We start from the raw sequence: 24,566 nt of genomic DNA on the forward strand, positions 1-24,566 counted from the left end.
CATGCACATGTCAAAAATTGAGAACTTGAGATGCATATTTTCTGTGGGCCCTTTTTGCCTTGTGTGCTGAAATTTGGAGGATAATCAGCCTTAGACTAAATAACAAAAAAGGAAGAAATATAAAGTATTCATTAGGTTGGTCATAAGAAAGTATATCTTTTGTATTTTTCAGATATGGATGAATGCAGCATAAGGAACATGTGCCTTAATGGGATGTGTATCAATGAAGATGGCAGTTTTAAATGTATTTGCAAACCTGGATTTCAGCTAGCATCAGATGGGCGTTATTGCAAAGGTTTGTGCTCTAGAACTCTGTATCATATTCTTCTGCTTTTTGCTCTTCTCTACATTACTTAGAGGTAGCATTTTTCCTTATCGACTCTCCCCACTTAAACTACTTCTGATTCTGGTTTCGGAAATCTGACTGTAACTCCTTCTTAAGTCCAGACATCCAGAGAGCTACAGTTTATGCCCAGAGGCTGTCCTTATTTTAGAAGGCTGTTGCAATTTTCTCAAAGGAGCCCAAAGGGCTATGTAGCAAATGAATGAGAAGCCAAATTACCAATTGGTCAGCCAACAGTTGAGAATGACTTTAAGTAAGCTGAGTTCTGTCTCTCTTGAAGTTGGGGGATAATGACAGTTAAGCAGCTTCTTCCTCCTCCTCCTCCTCCTCCTCCTCCTCCTCCTCTTCTTCTTCTTCCTCCTCCCTCTCCTCCTCCCCCCTACTCCCCTTCTCCTCCTCCTCCTCCTCCTCCTCCTCTTTCTTCTTCTTCTTCTTCTTCTTCTTCTTCTTCTTCTTCTTCTTCTTCTTCTTCTTCTTCTCTTCTTCTTCTTCTTCCTCCTCCCTCTCCTCCTCCCCCCTACTCCCCTTTTCCTCCTCCTCCTCCTCCTCCGTCGTCTTCTTCTTCTTCTTCTTCTTCTTCTTCTTCTTCTTCTTCTTCTTCTTCCTCCTCCTCCTCCTCCTCCTCCTCCTCCTCCTCCTCCTTCTCCTTCCTCCTTTCTCCTTTCTCCTTTCTTCTTCAAGAGAGATAGGGAGGAGAGAGAGACAGAGACAGAAAGGGAGAAAGATGAGAACCATCAACTCATGGTTGTGTCACTTTAGTTATTCATTGATTGCTTCTCATACATGCCTTGACTGGGGGGCTTAAGCTGACCCAGTTACCCCTTGCTCAAGCCAGTGACCTTGGGCTTCATGTCAGTGATCCTGTGCTCAAGCCGGCAACCTCGTGCTCAGGGTGGCAAGCTTGTGCTCAAGCCAGCACCCTTGGGTTTCAAACAGCCTGGGCCAACACTTAATCCAGGCTAGGCTTCTATTTTTTATTTTTTATTATTTTAAAATTTTTATTAAGTGAGAGGCAGGGAGGCAGAGAGACTCCAGCAGGTGCCCTGACCAGGATCCACTGGCAAGCCCACTAGGGGGAGATCCTGTGCCCATCTGGGGAGCCATCCTCAGTGTCCGGGGCCAAATTGTTCAAACCATTCAAGCCATGGCTGTGAGAAGGGGTGGGGAAGGGTGGGAGGAGAGAGAGAGAGAAGGGGGAGGTGTAGAGAAGCAGATAGTCGCTTCTTTTGTGTACCCTGATCGGGAATCGAACCCGAGACTTCTACATGTTAGGCCGACACTCTACTGCTGAGTCAATTGGCCAGGGCTCAGGCTAAGCTTCTTGATGGCTGCCATTTGCCACCTCTTACATCCTCACCTGTAGACTCATTACAGTAAGCTCTTCCTCAGAATTCCCTGCAGGTATCTTAAAGAACAGAACCTTTTTCATGGACAGTTTATTTAGGTTTTATCAAGTCAAAGAAGCAAAAGGGAAACAGGATTAACCAGAAGAAATAAATGAACCAGACCCATTGTTTAGCTTGTTAGCTTTTGAAATAATCTCATTGCTCCAGATATTGTAGCAAAAGTAAAAATTCTATTTGTGCTCTTGAAAATTGGGGTCCTAAGAGTAGTCATCAGAGCTAACCCTGAGCTTAGTATCTTCCCTTATGTACTCAGGGTAAGTGGTTATTGTGCTTGGGTTCAAAATCTAAGTTGGAACCAGACTTCTCAAGGAACTTCATGTTCAAAACAAGTCCAGGAAATCTGCTAAAATACTACATGCAAAGCCTTTTGCTCGTAAGTTCACATGCAGAAGCATAGAGCATCAAGCTGTTCAGGATTGTGAAAGCAGGATCAAGTCCCATGGTGCCTCTTCTCCAGATGTCCCTGGTGGACAGCGTTGGTAAAGGTCTTATGGAAGAAAGTCTTGTATTAAATCTTTGGCAAGATGTACATTTTCTCTAGGTTTTAAAGAACTTCTAACTCTTGGTTGTTGACGTACATTCTCTGTGACCTTCACAGCAATGGCTCTTAATGTTGGGCAAATCAGTCTTTATAGCAAGGGAAAGAAAGCATTTGAGGTTTTCTGATTTGAAGGAGGATATTGGTTTCTGTACTTTTGAGCCTTGAGCAGGGAGAAACTTATATTTGGGAAGACAAGATTAACACGTGGAAATATTCCACAATGTAAGACAGTGTGACAGAGTGCCTAAATGTGCAGACTAAGTGCTATTATACAAGGGAAAGAGAAAGGGAAAGAGAATGGTTGCTAGAATACCTGGAACTAGGCTTCCAAACACAATAACAAAGAAATGTGAAGGTCCCTTTGAGAGCAGACCCTTTGCAAGAACACGTACTCCTTTTTTTTTTTTTTTTTTTTTGTATTTTTCTGAAGCTGGAAACGGGGAGAGACAGACAGACTCCCGCATGCTCCCGACCAGGATCCACCCGGCACGCCCACCAGGGGCAGGCAACGCTCTGCCCACCAGGGGGCGATGCTCTGCCTCTTCGGGGCGTCGCTCTGCTGCAACCAGAGCCACTCTAGCGCCTGGGGCAGAGGCCAAGGAGCCATCCCCAGCACCCGGGCCATCTTTGCTCCAATGGAGCCTTGGCTCCGGGAGGGGAAGAGAGAGACAGAGAGGAAGGAGGGGGGCGGGGTGGAGAAGCAAATGGGCGCTTCTCCTATGTGCCCTGGCCGGGAATTGAACCCGGGTCCCCTGCACGCCAGGCCGATGCTCTACCGCTGAGCCAACCGGCCAGGGCGAACACGTACTCCTTTTAACTAGCCACAGAGCACACTAACATTCACTGTCAGTGCCTGTAGTCTGTTAGTGGCCCAGCCCACAGCCTCTCTGCATTACGTATGGCCAACAGATAATGCTGATGGAACTATTTCAGAAGGAATTATGACCCTATAGATGAAACAAGGTTTTTTAACTATTTGCAACCAGTGAAATAGTTTCTTATCAATAATTCCTCTGAAAGTGCTCTGACTTTACCATTCTGACTTAAAAATCAGAACTAGACAGAGAGAAAGAGAGGAAGAATGCTTCATATTCTTACCTATGCCTTCTTTTTTTTTCTGGGTTATAGAGAACATGGAATACACACACTGTGATAAGAATAGAAGAAGAAAAAAATTCCTTCCATGCAGAATTTTCTTTTTCATAGATTTTTCCTTGACATCATGAGATAAAGAGTTTTCTTTGAGTGCTGAGCACTTAATGACTTAGTGCTGTCACTCACGTGACATTTCAAAGCTGAGTAAACCGTGCTAACTTAATCTCTGTAGTTAACTAATCTGATGAACAGTAGGCCTCCCTGATCACTTTTTGAAAGCTGAGGCTGCTCACTTTGAGCAGTGCCTCCTGGGTCTGTGCTAATCTATGTCCCTGGTAAAAAAAAAAAGCCTTTGTGTTCATTTTCAGGTTGTAGTTGCCACTATTTTACTGTTGATCTCATATTGAACAAAAAGGTGACTCAAATAACTGAACCAATTTGAGTTCACGTATTTAAATATAACTGCTGTTTTAAAATATAAATCTGTACACAGAACCTTGGACCATCTGTATATATTTTGTGCCAAACAACACAAGCTAAGTAAAATACACAGGTGTGTGTCTCAACTTGCCTTTTTAAAGTCAAAAGAATGGAAATAGTAGTCATATACACTAATCATATATTATAAAAGGAGTTGTTATAAAATGACTTGCTGCTAAGTATTATATGTTTTCTAAAACACAATTCCTATTTCCCTTATATTAAGAGAAAAATCTCTACTATTATTAGTGTGTATCCAGTAAAGACTTTTACCAGGCTTACCTAAGTATACACATATGGTACTATAAGTGTTTGTAATGCCTATGGAAGAATTTTGTTTGTTTGTTTGTTTGGTTGGGTTTTTTGCTGGGTTCTAATTGCTTGCAGTGCTATTGTTGGCCAGGAATGGTCATCAAAATCAACTATATTCATTTTCTGTTCCTTTTCTATGATGTGTCACCAAGGCTTTAGTTCTTTCTCTTTTTTTTGTATTTTTTTTTTCTGAAGCTGGAAATGGGGAGGCAGTCAGACAGACTCCCGCATGCGACCGACCGGGATCCACCCAGCACGCCCACCAGGGGGCGATGCTCTGCCCATCCTGGGTGTCACTCTGTTGCGACCAGAGCCACTCTAGCGCCTGAGGCAGAGGCCAAGGAGCCATCCCCAGCGCCCGGGCCATCTTTTGCTCCAATGGAGCCTCGGCTGTGGGAGGGGAAGAGAGAGACAGAGAGGAAGGAGAGGGGGAGGGGTGGAGAAGCAGATGGGTGCTTCTCCTGTGTGCCCTGGCTGGGAATCGAACCAGGGACTTCCTCACGCCAGGCCGACGCTCTACCACTGAGCCAACCAGCCAGGGCTTCTTCTGGCAGTTCTTAAAGAACTACCCTGTGAAACATTACAGAAGTCCCTTTCTATTTTAGTTGTCACTTTTCTTTTTCTTCCAATCTGTTTTTGCCTTTGTGATTCTAATTTTGGATTAAAAAAAAAAAAAAACTCAGGCAAATATTATTAAAATAGCTTTCTGTGGAAAAGAAAGCCAGCCGGTTTATTTCTCTCAATTATTGTTAATATCCTTTCAAAGGAAAATGAAAATGCATATCATTGAGCGTTTATTGTTGATGCTGCCTATTATTTTCCATCTTTCCCATTTCCAAATGTTGTAACAGAATTGTAAACGTATTACGGTTTTAGATAAAAATTACTTCATTTTTAATAAGTGCTTTTCCACACAGATATTAATGAATGTGAAACACCTGGGATCTGCATGAACGGGCGCTGTGTCAACACTGACGGCTCCTACAGATGTGAATGCTTTCCTGGCCTGGCCGTGGGACTGGATGGACGTGTGTGTGTTGGTAAGATTAAGGCATACTAGCAGTTCGATAGAGATCCACACTCGGTCAGTCAGTGAAACCCACTAATAACAAATGTACTCTATTTGAGCAGATATGATATAATTCCTATTTATGGAACAACAAACCAACCAGATCAGATCTAGCATGCAAAAACGAGCTGAAATAAATGAAAAGCAAGGGAATTGTCATATCTTCTTCCTTCTTTTCTTTCCTAATCACATAGTGGTCCTCAGTGTTCTCCAACCCTCCTTTGTTGATAATGGGTTTTGAAATTGATCTGTGCCTGCTTATTAGGTCCTGGTAGACATGTTCATAGAGTATTAATATCCAAAAGGAAGCATAGAATGTAAAGGAGCATATGAATAATCCAGAAATGTACATGGTAATAGTTTGATGTGGCTTTGTAAGAAGTTTGAGATTGATTGAGAAATAGATACAGATTTTTTTTTTAATTTTTTAAGGTTTATTTTATTGAATTTAGAGAGAGAAGAAAGGAGAGACAGAGACAACAGGAACATTGATCTGTTCCTGTACGTGCCCTAACCGGGAATCGAACTGACAACCTGTGTGCTTTAGCATGATGCTCAAGCCAACCAAGATATCTGGTCAGGGCAGAGAAATAGATACAAATTTTATCCAAGTTACTTTTAAGAAAGCTAGTTAGTAAACCCTTTGAGTTGGGAGAGAATTGGGCATAGCTGGAACCCCAACCCTGATAATAAAGATCACACTGTTTATTGACCAACATCTATATATTTATATGATGAACCTTTTATAGATCAAACTTCCCTTTTTTTAAGGTACATTTAATTTAGACAGTCAATAATTGTATGTTTAATTTTGAGGTAAGCCACATATCTCATAAGAATCTTATATGTCATGGCGTGAGATTCAACAGTCATCCATCATTCAGTCAACATTTGTTAAGTGTCTGCTCTATACAGCCTAGGGTAGACAAAAATGAATAGGTATAATTCCAGCAAGTGCCTCACAGTTGGGAAAACTGCTAGTTCCTAGAAAACTGAAGGAATCTGACCATTGGTTTCCAGTGCTTGGAAGCTGGATATAGTTAGTTTTGTTTTATTATTTTTTATTGAGACCTAACACCAGAGGCATTCTTTGTAAGTTAGAACAAGGATGATGGATAAATAAAGCTAGCTTCAACTTTGACTTATGGGGGGGGGGGTTCTCATCTGTCTGAAGCGATGGTGTGATGACAGGTGCTTCTTCCTATGTAGACACACACATGCGGAGCACATGCTACGGTGGCTACAAGAGGGGCCAGTGTGTCAAGCCCTTGTTTGGTGCTGTTACTAAATCCGAATGCTGTTGTGCCAACACTGAGTATGCATTTGGGGAACCCTGCCAGCCGTGTCCTGCACAGAATTCAGGTATGTGGTGTCACGGGGATGCCTTGAACTGCTCGCCTTCTGCCACCTCTGTGGTCTTGCATTTATGGAAAGATTATGGAAAGATTCCATGTGCTGTCCGGGTCCATCACGTACCTTCCTGGGGTCTTGGCAGAGGTTGGCCAGGATCTGATTCACATTACTCACCTGATTCTAGCAACCATTTGGAATATGCAGCACATTTGCGCCTCTCGTCTGAACTCCTCCACCTCAATAATAGCCATGCTCTTTGGAATACCTGAAACCTGCTTTGTTTTCTAATGTGGTTTCATAGCCTTTGCATTTTTCAAGAACTATTTATAAAGCAGAATTTTACATAGAGTGAAAATAAATAATTTTCGGGTTACCTAAACATTTCCAACTCTTTTCCAAAAAGCCTTGTGAGTTCTGTCCGGATCCCTCATGTTGATTTAAGTGTGTTATATTCCTAAGTGATTTTATTCAACCCTAGAGAAAAAGGAATTTCCTCTATTTGGAGCGACCTGCTATAGTAAAAAGAAAACCTGTCCATGAATCACAATTCTGCTCCCTGGTCACAGGCAAAGCACTTAATTAGGGGGCTTAGTGTTTTGTAGATTTTTGTTTATTTAGGAAATTTTCTCACCTACTTTAAAAGAGATTTGAGATGGCTTACATTAGGAATCATAATTATAAACTAGAATAATATGGAAAAAGATTTTTAGTTTTGTAGTCTACAAAATGACTTATTTTAGGTAATCCAGAAAAGCCACTCCAGTTGTAAATTATTTCTACTTGTAAGGAAAAAAGAGATTATTGAAGTTAAACAATAGACTATGTCTGAACATAATTTTAAGGTAGCTTGGCAGTTGACTCCTTATGTCCAAAATAGAGTTAGATCTAATATTGAAAACATCTAACTCTGATTGGTGATTCACATCTAAGATTCAGTTAGTTCATTTCTGACCTAGATAAAATCAATTAAAGATTAATGCACAATTTATAACATTTGTCACTTTGAAAATGATGATATTTGAAATTATAAAGTTAGAAATTAAAATATGTTAAGAGAAGTTAGAGAAAGTTAAATGGAAGACTTTAAAAGAAATGAGGGATGCCAATTAAAGAAAAAAAAACCTTTATTTTGTCACTTTACCCAGTGACTAATATACAAATTATAATTTTATATATGATTACCAATCAGTTAAATACATGTATAAAATACTTCTATTATATAATATGTCAGTATAATTTTATCCAATCAATATGCTTTTGTGTAACTTTATAGTTGTATATTGTTACTGTCAGCCTTTAACTTTCAAAGTACTCTTCTTGCATACTTTGAATTTAGAAGATAGATAAATGTCATGGAAACTTATGCACAAGGCTCTAGGTAATGTGTTCACATATTAAATGAGTGGGAGAGCCAAAGTTAGTATCCAATACCCTTTGGTGCATATAGTTCCTAGTTTTTACTTGTTTCCTCTGAGCCAAGAACCTCTTCAAAGAATTTCTTATGATAGGTTGGAAAATAAAGTGGCCTTATAAAAAGATGACTAAAAGAGACCATATTTCGTTACGCAGTAAAGCTTAGAGATATATTTGAAGCCCAGTTTTTCACTAGCCTCTGTTTTATATTGAATGGATTTATATGGAAGAGGTCTACATGTGGAAGTGGTTTCACTTGCTTTGGTTTCTCTACCTCTCGGGTAGATGAAAATGCCAGATCACGAAGGATCAGAATCTAGGAATCCCTCGTTTCAGAGAAAAGAGGGATTTTCAAAGGTATTGCAAACATTCAGAAGGACTATCTTTAGTTAGTTTAATGAGAAACCGCAAACACACAATATCTAAAGTTAATCTTTGTGCTCTGGAGATCTAGCAGGCCGTACATGGAACTGTTTCTCGTTGGCTGAGCATTTTTTCCTTATAGAAATCAGTCTGTTAAATACACAGAAGTGTAACTGTTAGGAATTTTTCATCCTCACACCACGGTCTTCACGTCACAACACTGAGTTAGCTCAGCAACACCTGCCATTGAAGTGCTTGAGCTGGGCCAGGTGTTATAGCGAACAGTTTACATATTCTCTCATTAAATTTATAGAACTACAGTTTGAGTTGTGTATCATTGTCTCCAGTTTAGAGAAGGGGAAACTCACAGAAGGAAAGGCCTTGCTCCTCTGACTCTCAGCAATAAGCATCTCGTCAGCATTCAAACCCAGGCTGATCTGAATTCTCCAGAGAGAACACTGTGGTACCAGATCTTGCCCAAATGGAAAAGAACAATGACAACAGTTCTACCTGCATGTAGGCCAAGCCTCAGCTAATTTAGCATAAATTGTAAAAGTACTTTTTTTACAAAACTGACATGACTTTGCTTTTCCTTTTTGTATTGTCCACAGTTTTTCTGCACCTTTTGGTAGACGTTCCAATTATTTGCGGATGTGAGAGAATAAAGAGGATGTATCTCTTTTTGCTTCCGGTTCCTGTCTTTCAAACACACAACAGTATACACCTTCCGTTCGTTCCCTTTTTGCCCCCTTGAAGATGATTTAAAAATGACGGGATTTCCCCGCTTTTCTCAAACTTACCTTTGCTAGAAGGCACAGGCTCTGAAGAATTTAACCATAACTTTCTTTGTGTAGAGTATAACTCATTTGCATTGCTGTCATCAGGAATGCAATTTTCTAGCAAAATTTTAAAAACTGTGTGCTTCAGCAACTGGCCCCTGTAATAAAAGCCCATCCCCCGTAACCAGTTTTCCTGCCACTTAAGTACAAATGATTTACATTTGCCTATTAGGCTCTAATGTTCATCTAAGTATCGTTGGAATTGTATATAAAACATTTTATCAATTTTAACCACTATTATCCCAATAACTTTAATTTAATAAAAAAAAGAAATAGAAATCAGGCATACCACAAATTTGGGAACATAGTCTATAAATATTAATTTGTTCAGTGAGATCTCACACTTTTAACATCATGCAATACTTCTCCTATGGACTTAGCCTATAGAATGAGTCTAGTACCCTGAAAAATATTCACTTTAAGAATCCACTTTAATGCAAGCCACAGATACCCTGTTGTTCTTTTGAGTGGCGGCTGGAGATTTTGCAGAGAGAAATGAAAAATGTTAAGAACTGGGTACTGAAAAAACAGCTCGCACTGAAGAACAAAATTATTCCCAAGACGGTGGGAGAAAATTTTATTAACAGTTAAGAAACCACACTTTAACAGGCACATTTCACTGTAAGTGCAAACTGTTCCCTGGTGAACAAAATCGAGTTATAGGAAAAACACCTTTTCCGAAAGTGCTTTCCACAGGAATTGCTGTAACTTGCCTGTAGCCTTAAAGTTGTTTTCCTCAGTGATGCCTAGGCTTTAGAATGGGAGCTTGGTGTAACGGCGACTCCCCCGAGAGATGCCCCCTTTCTGTTGCCACTTATTTCAGTTCCACTCACTTTGGAGGAAATGATGTGTGCGAAGCCAAAAGCAAGATCTACCTGTTCTGCAGACAAGGGAATCATTTACTATCTGTTAATTTATTGCAGCGGAATATCAGGCACTCTGCAGCAGTGGGCCAGGAATGACGTCAGCAGGCAGTGGTAAGGATTTGTTTTGAAATTTACTACCTCACGCATGTGCAGAGGCAGTTTCAGGCCTTCCTGTGGGTTTCCAGTTGGTCCCTTTACACCAGTTTGGTCTGACTCCCTCATTGGCCATCACTGCATGATGTAGCTGGGCCACCTAGAAGCCCCCAATGGCAGAACAACCATGGCATGGTGGGGGTCCTGGGATTGCTGGATGTGGGTATGGGACTTGGACCTGAGGGTTGGATGCTCTCCCAGGAGGTGTCAGAGGACAGTGGATGAGATATAATGATTATGGTTGCTTGTTTAAGAGAAGGAGCAGATCCTGGCCTGTTGACTCAGTGGTAGAGTATCAGCCCAGGGTGTAGAATTCCCAGGTTTGATTCCTGGTCAAGGCACACAAGAGAAGCAACCATCTGCTTCTCAATACCCCCCACCTCTGCCTCTCTCTCTCTTTCTCTCTCTCCCCCTCCTGCAGCCATGTCTTGAATGGTTCAAGCAAATATGGCCCTGGGCACTGAGGATGGCTTCATGGCCTCACCTCAGGCTCTAAAATAGTTCAGTTGCCAAGCATCAGAGCAGCAGCCCGGACAGGCAGAACACTGCCTGGTAGGGGGCTTGCCAGGTGGATCCCAGTCAGGGCGCATGCAGTAGTCTTTCTCTGCCGCCCTCCCTCACTTAATTAAAAGAGAGAGAGAGAGAGAGAGAGAGAGAGAAGGGGCAGCCTGGCCTTCCTTTGGGTCTTCCACTATCAAATACAGTTCAGGGTTATGGGCTCAAATGAACTGTTATTTTCCAACTGTCCAGTGCTCGGTCATTATAAGATGGCATTTGGGAGCCATCCTTTATATTTTATATTTTTCATCTTATATTTTGTAGTATGCAATGAAGCAATTAATTAACTGAGTTGGATGAGCATGAATTATTTAAGTGTAGAAGTAAAAACTAGACAAATATCAGTGCTAATAAAAGGAATTACAATTAAAAGGGGGAATTGTAATAAATATAAAATGGGTACCAAGAAAGAGGAAGGGATTATTTTAATACATAGCTAAATTATTTGATTCAGAAAAAAAAAAGTGGACTGGCTGAATTGATTGTCAGTTCATTCAACTTGATTGATTTCATCATTTTGTGTGGATGAAGATGGGAGAGGATATTTAGAAGACAGAGAGGAAAAGAAAGGACATCTATACTGAACAAAGAGTTGGTGGGGAGGAAATAACTTGTGCTAGGACCTATAGAAGTATAAAAGGATCAACCCTGATTATAGAAGAGTCAGGCACCGAGATTTGACAGTGTCTTTCACTGATTGTCATTCTGCATCACCTTTGACTCTGAGAGTTCCACTCTATCTGTGAGAGCACAGGAGGGAGAGAGCCCAGCCTCCTCTGGGCAGATTAGCAGAGGCCTTTCCAGGTGGTGTCTGAGTAGGCTTTGGACCAGCACACAGGTCTGCTCCAGGCATTCTTGACACCAAGTGAAGAGGGTGTTTTATGTTCGTGGAAAAGTGAGAAGTTTAAAGTCAATAAACAGAGTTCATATTTTAATTTGAGCTTGAGGGTATTACTGAACTTATAAAAGTGTGAACCATGAGAGCAACACGATCACCTTATTTTAGCTTAAGTTTGGTGGCAGTGTGGAAGGTAGATTGAAGATGGGCAACTGGTGGCAGAGACTAGTTGCAGGGACTTGAGTTCTGCATTTGATCCATTTTTCTGACTTCCTGTTTGGACCAGAAGTCCAGGAGGACTCCTCAGTTGATTAAGGATTGCTCATCTTGTAGGTCCAGCTCAGAAACAGTTCTTCTCAGGGACTAAGGGAAGGAAGATTCAATTGAGAATATCTTGTACTGAGAAAAAAGAATCAAGCTTTCTTTTTCTTCTTTTCACGAGGGAGGTCCTATACTTATAACATTTATTGTAATGTTATTTTTTCACGGTTCATTTGGTGTTTACTTTAGAATATTACTGATTTTGAACTTTTTCTGTGGTCTAGATATAAACGAATGTGCATTAGATCCTGATATTTGTCCAAATGGAATTTGTGAAAATCTTCGTGGGACCTACAAATGTATATGCAATATAGGATACGAAGTGGATTCATCTGGGAAAAACTGTGTTGGTGAGAAGTTTCATCTGTTTTCTAAGACATTTTGTGCACATTGCTTTTCTTCTTTTGCTGCTTGGAGGAAACTACTCTTGAAGGACAAAGTATTGGGCACATGGATACTCTACACTTTGGGTGTCAGCATGGCACATGCGTGTCTTGATTAACAAAAATTTATATAGCTGAATCTTGACAATTTATGAATAATCATGTGGCAGATTTAATCCATAAAAGAGAAGCTCCTTAGATATATAAAATACAAAACTTGTGAGCCCTTCTCATGTGGCTACAAGGGCATCCCTATTTTTAGCATGAAACAGCTCTTCTCCCAACCACTTTCTAGGATTAATCAGAGAAAACCCAGTTTATTTTCAGTAATAACTGTTCTCTGTTAAGTTTAACAAATATCATTTTTATGTTCTAACAATCCTTAATGAAGCTACCGGCCAGTAACTAAATAAATCTTTTGGTTAAGAAGAAAATGGTCAACAGGGGCCCCATTTTTTTTCTTCTTCAACTTTCTCCCATTGCCTAGACTAGTGTTTTCTGAAATGTGTTGTCTATCGATACCTCAGGTTTCCTGAAGTTTGCCTTTTAAAACCAGAATATTCACACATGTAGAATATGCCAAAGTGTACCTAATCCCAAATGTAAGATGGTACATCTTCTTGATTTGGAGGCAGGACACATTTTACCTCAAAGCAAATATACTTATGTGCAATGGGATAAGAAAATTAATTGACTTTAAGATGAACAGGAGACCCAAAGTATATTTTTTTGAAAGCCATTTAGGGCTTACAGCTAGGTGTTTACTGTCATCTGCCATTAGTGGTATTTCAGTGGTAGGGTTTGAAACGTACTGTTCTAAAGTGGTCAGTTGTTGGAACATGTAGTAATTTAGAGATGCTCCGGACTGAAATAAACACAAATGTCCTTTTCATTTTTTCAAAATACAATCTAGCAAGTATCAACTACTTACTGGGTGCTCTATTATCTCCCATTCAGCCACTAGGGAATCACCACATTTCTGACCCAGGAATGAAAAGTTTCTTCCCATATGTCCCTGGGAATCAAGCTATTTCATTTGTCACATTTCTTACTTTACCATTTGAAGTCCTCTGGTGTTGAAAGGTTTGATGAAATACTGGGACCTTTCCCAAGAAACTCATTGCCTTTGAGTAGAAAACAATGTCTTAATTTATAAGAGGAATGGGATTAAATTATATCATATAGAACGTTACTCCCTTGAACAAGGAACAATGACCATATCAATGACATTTTTTATTATGAATATAGAACTATTTTTAAAATGACCATTTCTGAAATACCTATCAGTTGTCACCTGACTTATTATAAACATTCTTTCCAAAGTTCATTCAGCCTAATTATTTTTTCTGATTCCTTGCAGTAATTCTTTTACCGCAAAAGGTACTTTGGTTCTCTATAGTTCTTTTAATCTGTTACAAAGGCCTTCATTCAAATTTAACTTTTCTATAATTGGCCAGTTCTTCTTTTTTTCATTGTTCCCCCCACCCAACCAAATTCTGGATTTACAATATATTGACACTTGATACCAGTATTAAAACAACATGGGTACTTTCGCACTGTTACAGGGGGTGAAGTTCTAGACTCTGTCTATGGCTCTATCTATCATCTATACATTCAAGAAAAGAAATTAGATTCTAGAAATAAAGAGTGAAGGGAAAGCTAACTCCAGACATCCTAAAAACTCCTCAATCACTGTGCCCCTCCTCACTTTCTTGCACCTCTCTAAGTTATTTTTGTAGGGCTCCTGTTCTCATACCCTCTAATACTCTCTTCTTCTTTCTTACACTTTCACTGTCTTTCATAAATAAATTTTACTTTTATCTCCTGCTTAACTACATAAAGGATGGGACATAGCAAGAGTATTTACTGCCCCTCTCGTACAATGTACAGTTATTTAATTTTGCATGTTGAAGCAGAGCACAGTACCTAATAGAGCCCTCTGTTGTGTGGGCTGCCACTGATCATCACTGGGAGCAAGGTAGAGATACGTCATTTTGGATAAAGCAGAAATCTTACTTTGAATATTTTCACCTGCTTTCCTTCTTAGTATACAGCATTTGCACACACAGAAAGAACAAACAGTAGAACAATGCATCTTGTCTGCTCCCATTTCCATCAGCTTTCATCTGAGTTTCAGGCTAAATTAGTATCTAAAAAAACACGCAGGATGGAAGCAGGTCAGGGAAGCTACAAACCAACACCCTCTTCTTTGAACTCCAGGTTTCATTTTCTCTCCCGAACTTTTATGGCTGGCCCAAACTTGGCCCTTCCTTCTTTGTGGTCTACACTGACTTTTGAGAAATGATTTCTTTCTCTCTCACACTCTTAACTGTACAGCCTCTTTGTAGGCTACAGTTGGTACTTGAGTACCCATGGTACTTTTAAACTAGATTCAACTGAAAACTAGTTTTACTATTTCATTTTTTAATGAGGGCCTCTCTTCATTGGCAGGCACAAAAAAATCATTATTTATTTGGGTAGGCCAGAAAGACAAAGGGATATTTTCGGTCCATCCAGAAAGCACCCCCTGGGAAGCAGAAGGGGGAGTTCTAGAGGCGGTAGGGATTCTCTGTTCAAAGCTTTAGTATATATTCCAGAGTTGGGGCCGTTATCATCAGGCCAGAAGTATGTTCCTATCTTAGATTGCGTTCAGAGGTATGAAGTTAGGACTCAGTGGTCCGCTCCAGCCATTTCCCACACAGGGTTCCAGGGACTGGCTGTTTTTTTTTTTTTAAATCTTCATCATCAATTCCTGAATTTAAGTTTCCAGATTCTTCTGACATCATTAAAGTTTAAGAATTGCAATATGATCCTTTTGGGAAGTGTTAGCATTCTTTATATCATTTTGATGAAATTCTTAGAATGCTACTTGCTCAGCTGATAACATAACTTCACAGTCAGTTTTCCAGATGAAAAGCTCTATAAATATGTTGCTGATTTGAGTGTGTTTAATGCCATGAGTGCACACAGCTCTCCAGTGCTGAATTTGTTCTATCTTTTATGTCAAGGCTACTAGCTGATCAAATGGTGATCTAAGCAGAATCTCTCAATGTTGAAAACATTCCCTGTGAATGTATAGCCTGTACTGTGGGTTGTGTGATGTTATAGCCCAAAGGGATACTTAAAAAGCTGTGTAATTTCTATACTCATAATCTAAGTCTTACATATCACAAGATAGATTTTGCATCAGCTAGGCCTGCTATTCAGCTGAAGGTGAGGAGTTTCCCCCCTCTCTAAATCTCGAGTCTAAATTCCTCAGGACAATTATAAACTCTACAGATTGCCTCATACTTGATAAACATAACCAGAGACCCTTTAAATTATTCTGAAGAAGAAACAGCCATTCTGGAACTAACACATATCAAAGATGGCCCATATGGCTAAATATTTATTTAGTTCCTTAAATCAATAGGATTAGTCTTTTGAACTCTAGTACAATAAGACAATTATATAAAGATTAGTGATTTCCAGTCAATCCAGAGATCTTCTTCCTACTAAAGAGAAAAGTGAATTGAATAGTGTATGGTGACTTTAGACTTTATACCTACCAAGTACCAATACTCAGGTTCTGTTATAAAATTAGGCAACTTGGAAAAAAACCAATGGTAGAGACGTTTTGCCTCTTTTTTTTAAATTAATCATATCATTATGACCTTGAAAACATTCTAAAAGAGCAAAGAAGTTGGCATGCGAGGGATGGGCTCTTCTAAAAGTCCATTATCATTGGTTTTCCAGATATTAATGAATGTGTCTTGAACAGTCTACTGTGTGACAATGGACAATGTAGAAACACTCCTGGAAGTTTTGTCTGTACCTGCCCCAAGGGATTTATATACAAACCTGATCTGAAAACCTGTGAAGGTAAGCTACATTTTGTTATTATACTTTGTGCTTTGTTGTCTTTTGGAATGCCACTAGAAAACCATGGAAGTAGAGTTGCTTCTATTTTAGACAATTAGGTCACTTTAGTTGAGCTTCTGTGGCCCTAAATGGCACTTAATATGTACTTTGCAAGCTACTGGTGGTACTTATGTGCAACTGGCATAATATTTGCCATTTAGATAGTGTTTAAGTGCCAGTTAATAGCATTCATTTGCATTTGCCTGCAATTGGCATTTGATTAGTTATCATTTAATAGACAGAGAAAACATTACATATATGCTATTTAAATGAATTATTCAGAAATCACATTTACATTTGCTCTAGATATTCTGAATAAAAATATTCATTCAGGTACCAGATTCTGTACTATAGAGATGGGCTTAATTACTATTTTTGGTATTCTAGCTAATGTAGGGAAAAAAAAAACTATTTAGGCCAGCCTCACTATCTAATAAAAAATACGTGACAGCAATTGAGGCCGAAGTTTAAATATTAATTCATGCCCAAGACTAGTTTTTAGCAGTAATGTAGACCTTTTTTGTTTCAGACATTGACGAATGTGAATCCAGTCCTTGCATTAACGGGGTCTGCAAAAACAACCAAGGCTCCTTTATTTGTGAATGTTCTTCTGAAAGCACTTTGGATCCAACAAAAACCATCTGCATAGGTATTTGTCTTTCTGAGAATGATTCTCCTGTGTTTATTGATGCTGCTGTATTTAAGTATCTATTAAATATTATTCCCCACCCCCACCCATCACAGAAACCATCAAGGGCACTTGCTGGCAGACTGTCATTGACGGGCGGTGTGAGATCAACATCAACGGAGCCACCTTGAAGTCCCAGTGCTGTTCCTCCCTTGGTGCTGCCTGGGGAAGCCCCTGTACCCTGTGCCAAGTCGGTAAGAGAAACAGCTGCTGTGGCTCCTGGCCCCATCCTTTGCTTACAGAGGGGAAACCTAGTACTTTGTACATTTGGGCTCACATGAGGATTTTAGAAGATTTAATTCTGATGACCCCAATGAAACATAATACAGAATAGGAAATTAAGAGAAGTTTAGAAGACAATAATTTTAGGTAATTTGGCAAGTAATTGTTTTCTGACACTGCAGTGTAATGTAGTTAGCTGGGGTTGCTTTCTGGATCAACAATTTCTGTTGGGTCTCTGGGGAACCTCATGATGAGGGGTCCTGAGCTTTTTATAGGTGCAGGTTGTCTTTCTGATTAACATAAAGGAACCAGTACTTACGATTAAACTTCGGAACCTTTTGCAAAGCTTTAGGTTTGAGAGGCTTGCTGATGGTTTTGTTGACTTGATGTTTGGATATATTATATAAATGTGTGAATTCATATAGTGTGCATGCTGCAGGGCATGGGAGCTTCAAGTTCCAGGCTTTGTTTCTTATATTCATATTCCAGTAATCCTATAGTGTGATTCTTATTTTAGGGCGAATAGCAAGAGAGAAAGCTAGTCAATTTCCTTCTTGGTCATCAACTTACCATGGGCATTAGGGTACCCTTGGGTCATTTTGGGTATCTTCAGAGGAATTGAATTTTATTTAAGGAGACATTTCATTATTATTCTTTTTCACTTATGCAATCCCGGTAACACTTTGTTATCTCAGACTTATTCATAGCAAGAAAATCTAATTCACGTTCCAGGCCCTCTTTCGTGTTTCTTATACTAGGTCATAACTAAAAAGTCTGTATGTTGTTAACTCAAATTTGTTTTTGTTTATTTGTGTGCTTATTTTTACAGATCCCATATGTGGTAAAGGCTATTCAAGAATTAAAGGAACACAGTGTGAAGGTATTTATGATTATTTATAAACCATACATTTCTGTGTGCTTGATGAATGCTTGTGTTAATCTAGACAGGATAAAGATATCATGTAACCTCACAGTGAGAAATGGGCAGCAGAGAAACAACATAGTGAGAACTGTGGATCGTGACAGACGTTGATGTCACAAGCAAATATCATATATGCAGTTGCCAGTTTTAAACCAGATGTGCTATGGCCAGACACAGGGTGCCGGAAAATGTTTTAAGCTGACCAGGCCTTGAATTGACTGCACTTTCACAATGCTATATATCAAGATGATAAAACGGGAGTTTTTAGTGAGGCTGTAAATTTTGCCTTTTTCTTGGTTTGTCCTGTTTTTATGTTTGTTTGTTTATTTCATAGTCAAGGATGATTTAGAAGGATGCTCTCTGCTGCATGATTTTTGAAAGTCTACTTGGTTAATGTCCGATTTGCTGTGATTCTTTCTCATGGAGTCCCAGATAGACATAGGTCAGGGTGACTAACACAACCTGACATGACACAGCAGCTGAAAAATTTTAAAAACAGCAATTAGTCCCATATGTGGGATGAAATGAAGTTTTTTCCCCTGCTAAAATAAAGAGGAACACTGTAACCCCCACCCAAGGGCTTGCTTTCCAAATGATGACTGAATTCTTTGGCCTTTCTTTGGTCCAGACCCACTGTTAATAACTTATCTGACCTCAGCAGCACATTCTGGTATACAAGTGTCCAGAACAAAAAAGAAAAAAAAAATACTAAAAAGGTAAATTTTTCCATTCCTATTTATCTCTCTTACAAGGAAAGATTTGGAACATTTTTTTTCAACATCCTTGGTTTGGAAATTTTTTCTTCTAAATAGAGACAGTGTGTGTGAATTTCTTAACTAATGCTCTACTTTTTTGGCATTGGCAAGTAAGTGCCTTTCTTTGGATTAATTTGATGGTGAATATTTTTCCAAATGAAGTGCAGAGAACATACTGCTCTGCATTAAGCAAATGGGACGGACGGGCACATTTGAGAAAGACTGAGCGAGTGATCAGTGGATGAACGTGAGCCTTTGACTTTCCCGGCTCAACCTGGGACCTCCATGGTTTGGACGAAACAGTCTGAGACCACTGCTGAGTCAGAACTAGTAACACACTTCTGAGGACTTCTTAGCCCTTCTGGAGGGGGAATCATTTTGCTACCCCCACAGATTTCTCCATAGCATTTTTTTCCCAGTACTTACATTCAAGCTCTTAATTCTTTGCTAGTTTCTGTCCCTCTACTTACTTCCAAACATCTGGTCTCATAAAGCTAATTATATGGCTCCTGGGAGCCTTACCTGATATGGCCACGGTTCCCAGAGCTGTCCCCAAGATCTTGCACCAGCTCCCTGTCTCTTCAACTCAAAAAATGACTCCCTGAGATCAATGGAGAAACTCTTATCTTTAGTAGTAGGTGAGCTCTGTTGCTATTTAGACATCTAAATTCTACATAAACTATTTGGAGGTAGACTTCTTTGTTTAGGAGGAATCGGCATTTAATGAGAAGCTTCTTCCTTGTTCTTTAGTTGAAAGATACTTTAATGTTTAATTTAGATAACTTTTGTGAAGTTATCAGATTCGTATGGCCTTTTCTGTTATGAGAATAGTTGTGACTCCAGGAATGGAATAAGTAGAATGATGTTACACAGGTATATATTAACTTCGTGCTTTCTTTTTTCTTTATAGATATCGATGAATGTGAAGTGTTCCCAGGAGTATGCAAAAATGGCTTATGTGTTAACTCTAAGGGGTCATTTAAGTGTCAGTGTCCCAATGGAATGACTTTGGATGCCACAGGGAGAATCTGCTTGGGTAAATACTGAGCTCATTACTTTTCTAATTATCATTTCTTAATGATGATTAAAACTTCAGTTAACAAGATAAGGCTGAATATTTGGTTCCAAGTACAGACAAATACATCCCAAATATAGTGTTTTCATTAAGATCCATGGTGGTTTCCTGGTAAAAGAGCCTTCCTAACTTAAGCTCTTTGTTCATTCTTTATAAAAAGAGTAGAGAACATGTTAGTGAAGAGAAACTTTAGTCCTTAATTGATATGTAATGATTCCTTAAATCACTACCCTCATAATGATTATTCTAGAGCTCTTAAAGCCATCCCTCATATGTTGTGTGGGCTATAGGATATGAGGTGAATGGTGCAGAGGACAATTTCCATTGAAAACTGTAACTTGTACTGCTAAGCATTTCCTACTGTAGGCCAGAAGGAAAGTCCTGTGTGTGTTAGGAATGAAGAATGCCACAGTCCTGAATAGTGAACCTGAGGGAGCCCAGGGCTGTTGTCACTTTCAGTCACAGTGGGAATCTCCATGCCAGGTGCTAGAGCCCAGAGGCAGTGATGTGGAAGAGACTGGACACAGAACCCAGAGTTCTTAGAAAGCTGCCCTGTAGACTTGTAGTGATGTTAGGTTCGAGACTCCATCATCATTCTGTGGTGTTGAGCAGACTTATTCTGATGTCACTACTATGGCTGCTGACTGCTAGGAAAATGTGTCTGGGATCACTGGTTTCTGGGTCCATGACTGTGGAAATGGTGTTCAGCCCCGCTGTGTATCTAAAACCTTATTAGTCTTAGTGCAGGACCACTGTAAGTGGTTAAAAGAGTGGTATGCAGCTAAGGGACTTGGAACATTTACAAATTAAAACAAACAAACCTTTACATATAAAACTTTTATGGTTTATAATGTAAGCAATATGGAAAAGTTGGAAATCAAAGGCTAGAGTCTTTGTGTGACTCTGGATTTTAGTTAGTTCCATTTTCAGTCTTAGCTTCTTTGTTTAGGAGGAATTGGCATTTAATGAGAAGCTTCTTCCTTGTTCTTTAGTTGAAAGATACTTTAATGTTTAATTTAGAAAATATTTAAAAAGTATCCATCTTAAGAAAGGCAACCTGCATGTAAAGTTGCCCAGAAGTGTTCTAACATTAAAGGAAGCCTGGGCACATAGGTGAATGGCTAGGAACCACCTTGTAAAGGAGAAAGGGAGAGAATATTATCCCTTTTGTTTTAATTACACATTATAATTTTCAAATGCATAATCTCATTTGAGCTTCACAGTACCCCTCTGAGAGATAGGTGGATCATATTATAGATGTAGAAATGCAGGCTTAGGGTTAAAAATTGTTAAAGACAAGCAGATTTCTTAGTCACAGATTAAGACCAAATTCTAGTCTTCTGACCTCTGGTCTGCTACTCTTTGTGCTCTTCCTCATAATCCCATGAATTTGGGGCTGGAGCTCCACACACCCACATGTATCCAGAAGAGTGTGCACATAAGTACACGTGGAAGTGAAAGAAGTGCTTAGGAGGGGAGTGGATGGCTTTTCTTGGCTGTTTTCCCTCTTTAATTTTAAATAGGGTGTTCCTCATTTTGGAGTTCGCCATTCCACCTCTCCAAAATGAAGTGGATCTAAAGAAAAAGGGCTGGAGCTAGCTCAGAGGATCCCTAGGAATAAAGAATGTATTTTGCCTTTAGCTAGAGATGAGATATTAAACATCATGGGCCATGTGTTGGTAACAGGCATGTCCATGACAATATCTTCCCAAAGCCTCACAGGATTTCTCAGAATAGTGCTCCTTATGTAGAACCACCAGACAATGCCTAAAGTCGAAAGGAAGGTTTCCACAAATAGTAGGTGCAACTAAAGATGAGCTACCAAATAGAAGAGTTTTTTTTTTTTTTAGGCAGGAACACCCATTTCAAAGCCTGGGTTTCTTTTGAGGAAAAAAATAATTCTAGTCAATAAATACTTAGCAAATTATGGAATGTATTGTGCTTTGCTGAGCGCTGGGGCAGAGTTTGGGGCGGAGAAAGCAGAGCAGCTCTGCTCAGTCTGCCCCTGTCCTCCGGCAGATATCCGCCTGGAAACCTGCTTCCTGAGGTACGACGATGAGGAGTGCGCCCTGCCTGTCGCTGGCCGCCACCGCATGGACGCCTGCTGCTGCTCGGTGGGGGCGGCCTGGGGCACCGAGGAGTGCGAGGAGTGTCCTGTGAGAAACACGCCCGAGTACGAAGAGCTCTGCCCCAGGGGACCCGGCTTCGCCACCAAAGAAATTACAAATGGAAAGCCTTTCTTCAAAGGTACAGTGGTTTTAGTGGCCAATGGGCTCTTCTGTTTAGACCAACAGGGTGCGATTTCATGAGCCCAGAGTCCTATTAAAGACAGTTACAACAAAGGGCAGCGGTGTGCTCATCCCTCAGTCCATCTCAGCAGGCATTCTTAGTTTTCTGAATTATCTGCCACCGGACATTCACTCTGTGATGGCGCCTCTTTTTCCTACATCTCAGGATTTCCTGACATTGCTTGCCTCTCCTGTCTAGCCATTAGTAGGTGTTCAAATAGATTTTAATACTACCCTCAGCCAAACAGAAATGGAAGGAAATGGGAAATTTTTATGTCATCTGCGAAAGCCATATGATAATGACTTTTGATGGGCTGATTTGAGCATCTGTGTCACTGCAGTCCACCTGAGTACAAACAGTGGAGGGTGAACGGCAGGCCGGACCCAGTGGCCGGGTCCACACACACAGAGAAATGCGCTCCTGTGGCAGATATACCACAGTGACACGATAGTTCAGGGTTTATTTCAGTTTATGATGATGCTGTAATCTAAAATCCATGAAAAAAATATGAAGTTGCAGATTTAATCTAATTCCAAAATTGATTTAAGTTTTTATGCACAGTGAAACAGAACTTGTTTACTTCAGCATATGGAAAAATCATAATTGGTTACTCAGAATTCTGATTATTCAGAGAGGCTCAGCTTATGTTCCCAGTATAGAGTTTTGTGTTGGTTGCCCATTGTGTCTGGTAGTTATTATACTTCATAACGAAATCGAATGGGAAGTGAATACATAAATATCATTTAACTGTCCTTATAGAAAAATGTGTAGATTTTTTTTTTTCTACTGAGCATTTGGTCCAAGAGGTTCTGGGATTTAAAATTGTTATGTGTACAGAGACAGTTTTTAGATGGCCCTCTTGAATGTCTCTTAAGTAAATTCAAAGGAACTTGAGTGATTTGTTTTCAAAGGCTGTGGAAATCTGTTGCCACAGAAGGACTTGGTGTTTTTGAGATTCATCTGCCAATTCTATCTCTCATGATGCTACTAGAAATGAACTTGTATTTCTTGAGCCTTAGGTGTTACTTTGGAAAGGCGCCTAAAAGGGGAAGCCCAGGCTATGCATTATAGCAATCACCTCCTAGAATACAAGAAACTCTTTTAATTATAGTAATGAAACTTTAAGGCTATATAATATTGATAAAATATTTTAAATAATGTACATTATTTTCAAATAATTTAAATTATTTGAAATTATGTTAAATAATTTAAATGCCATCTTCTTTGAAATTTTTATATTTTAGGTATATCCAGAAAAAGAAATAAATGAATATTTCATTTCTCTACACCAGCAATTTTCAACCAGTCTGCTGCAAGAATTTTTAAAACATACAATACCTGACTATTTAGTCAGGAGCACTGACCTCTTTTCCTTTAAGTTGTCAAATAAAAAATGACAACAGCCAACACAGCAGTAGCCATCCAGTGTGAATGAATCAAAATTATACCTATATTCTTTTCAGATGGGCAAAAATATATCTATTTTTGGTGTGCCACAGAATTTTAGTAATTAGTTTATGTGTGCCACGAGATGAAAAAGTTTGAAATCGCTGCTCTCCATGTTCAGGTGGTTGCTATGGGGGAATATATTCTAATATTCTTCTGTGTGCTTTAAGTATAGATACTAGCAGTTTAGACCATTCATTCAGCACACAGTTAAATAAATGTTCTGTATGTATGAGGCCATGTGGCTGGATTCTAGAAGTCCAAATAAACGTACTCTTTACTTCTCTGATGATGCTTTCTTAAATAGAAGTTTAAACGACTAGAAATGTTTACATGGTCATAGTTCTCATAGATCGCCATGTATTCTTTAAAATGAATATTGCTGAGACCGTGTATCAAGGCCCTCTACCCTCTGGGTTTAATGCTAGAGATGCTGAGACTTGACTAGTTGCTCACAAACTCTTCGCACGTTTTATTTTCCTTTAAGATATCAATGAATGCAAGATGATTCCCAGCCTCTGCACCCACGGCAAGTGCAGAAACACCATCGGCAGCTTCAAATGCAGGTGTGACAGTGGCTTTGCTCTTGACTCTGAAGAAAGGAACTGCACAGGTTGGTGACGGGGCTTTCTGTGGAGGGGCACCCTTTAAAACTCTTCATCTTTATTTCACGAGAATTAAGCCTATCCTGATACTCACTTGCTGCCGCTTGCTGCTTTTGTGCAGACATTGATGAGTGTCGCATATCTCCTGACCTCTGTGGCCGTGGCCAGTGTGTGAACACCCCAGGGGACTTTGAATGCAAGTGTGACGAAGGCTATGAAAGTGGATTCATGATGATGAAGAACTGCATGGGTAAGTGTGTGCCCCTGTGATCAGCACAGGGAATAAAGCATTCCAAGAAGCCTCGAGGAGTCATAGGCTCTGCCCTCGCTC

General features: G+C 39.7%; 1 protein-coding gene across 1 annotated transcript in view; it reads left to right on the forward strand.

Moving 5' to 3' along the window:
• FBN1 (fibrillin 1) overlaps positions 1-24,566 on the forward strand; it is a 250,417-nt gene that overhangs the window by 147,497 nt on the left and 78,354 nt on the right. Inside the window, exons 15-27 of the mRNA XM_066344305.1 lie at positions 173-295; positions 5,095-5,217; positions 6,456-6,608; positions 10,138-10,191; positions 12,175-12,300; positions 16,069-16,194; positions 16,763-16,882; positions 16,978-17,115; positions 17,973-18,023; positions 19,731-19,856; positions 21,915-22,142; positions 24,118-24,243; positions 24,357-24,485. Of these exons, the coding sequence (XP_066200402.1) occupies positions 173-295; positions 5,095-5,217; positions 6,456-6,608; positions 10,138-10,191; positions 12,175-12,300; positions 16,069-16,194; positions 16,763-16,882; positions 16,978-17,115; positions 17,973-18,023; positions 19,731-19,856; positions 21,915-22,142; positions 24,118-24,243; positions 24,357-24,485 (1,623 nt within the window). The remainder of the gene's footprint in view (positions 1-172; positions 296-5,094; positions 5,218-6,455; positions 6,609-10,137; positions 10,192-12,174; positions 12,301-16,068; positions 16,195-16,762; positions 16,883-16,977; positions 17,116-17,972; positions 18,024-19,730; positions 19,857-21,914; positions 22,143-24,117; positions 24,244-24,356; positions 24,486-24,566) is intronic.

The sequence above is a fragment of the Saccopteryx leptura genome, chromosome 6 (genome assembly GCF_036850995.1).
Source record: "Saccopteryx leptura isolate mSacLep1 chromosome 6, mSacLep1_pri_phased_curated, whole genome shotgun sequence".
Taxonomy (NCBI): Eukaryota; Metazoa; Chordata; class Mammalia; order Chiroptera; family Emballonuridae; genus Saccopteryx; species Saccopteryx leptura.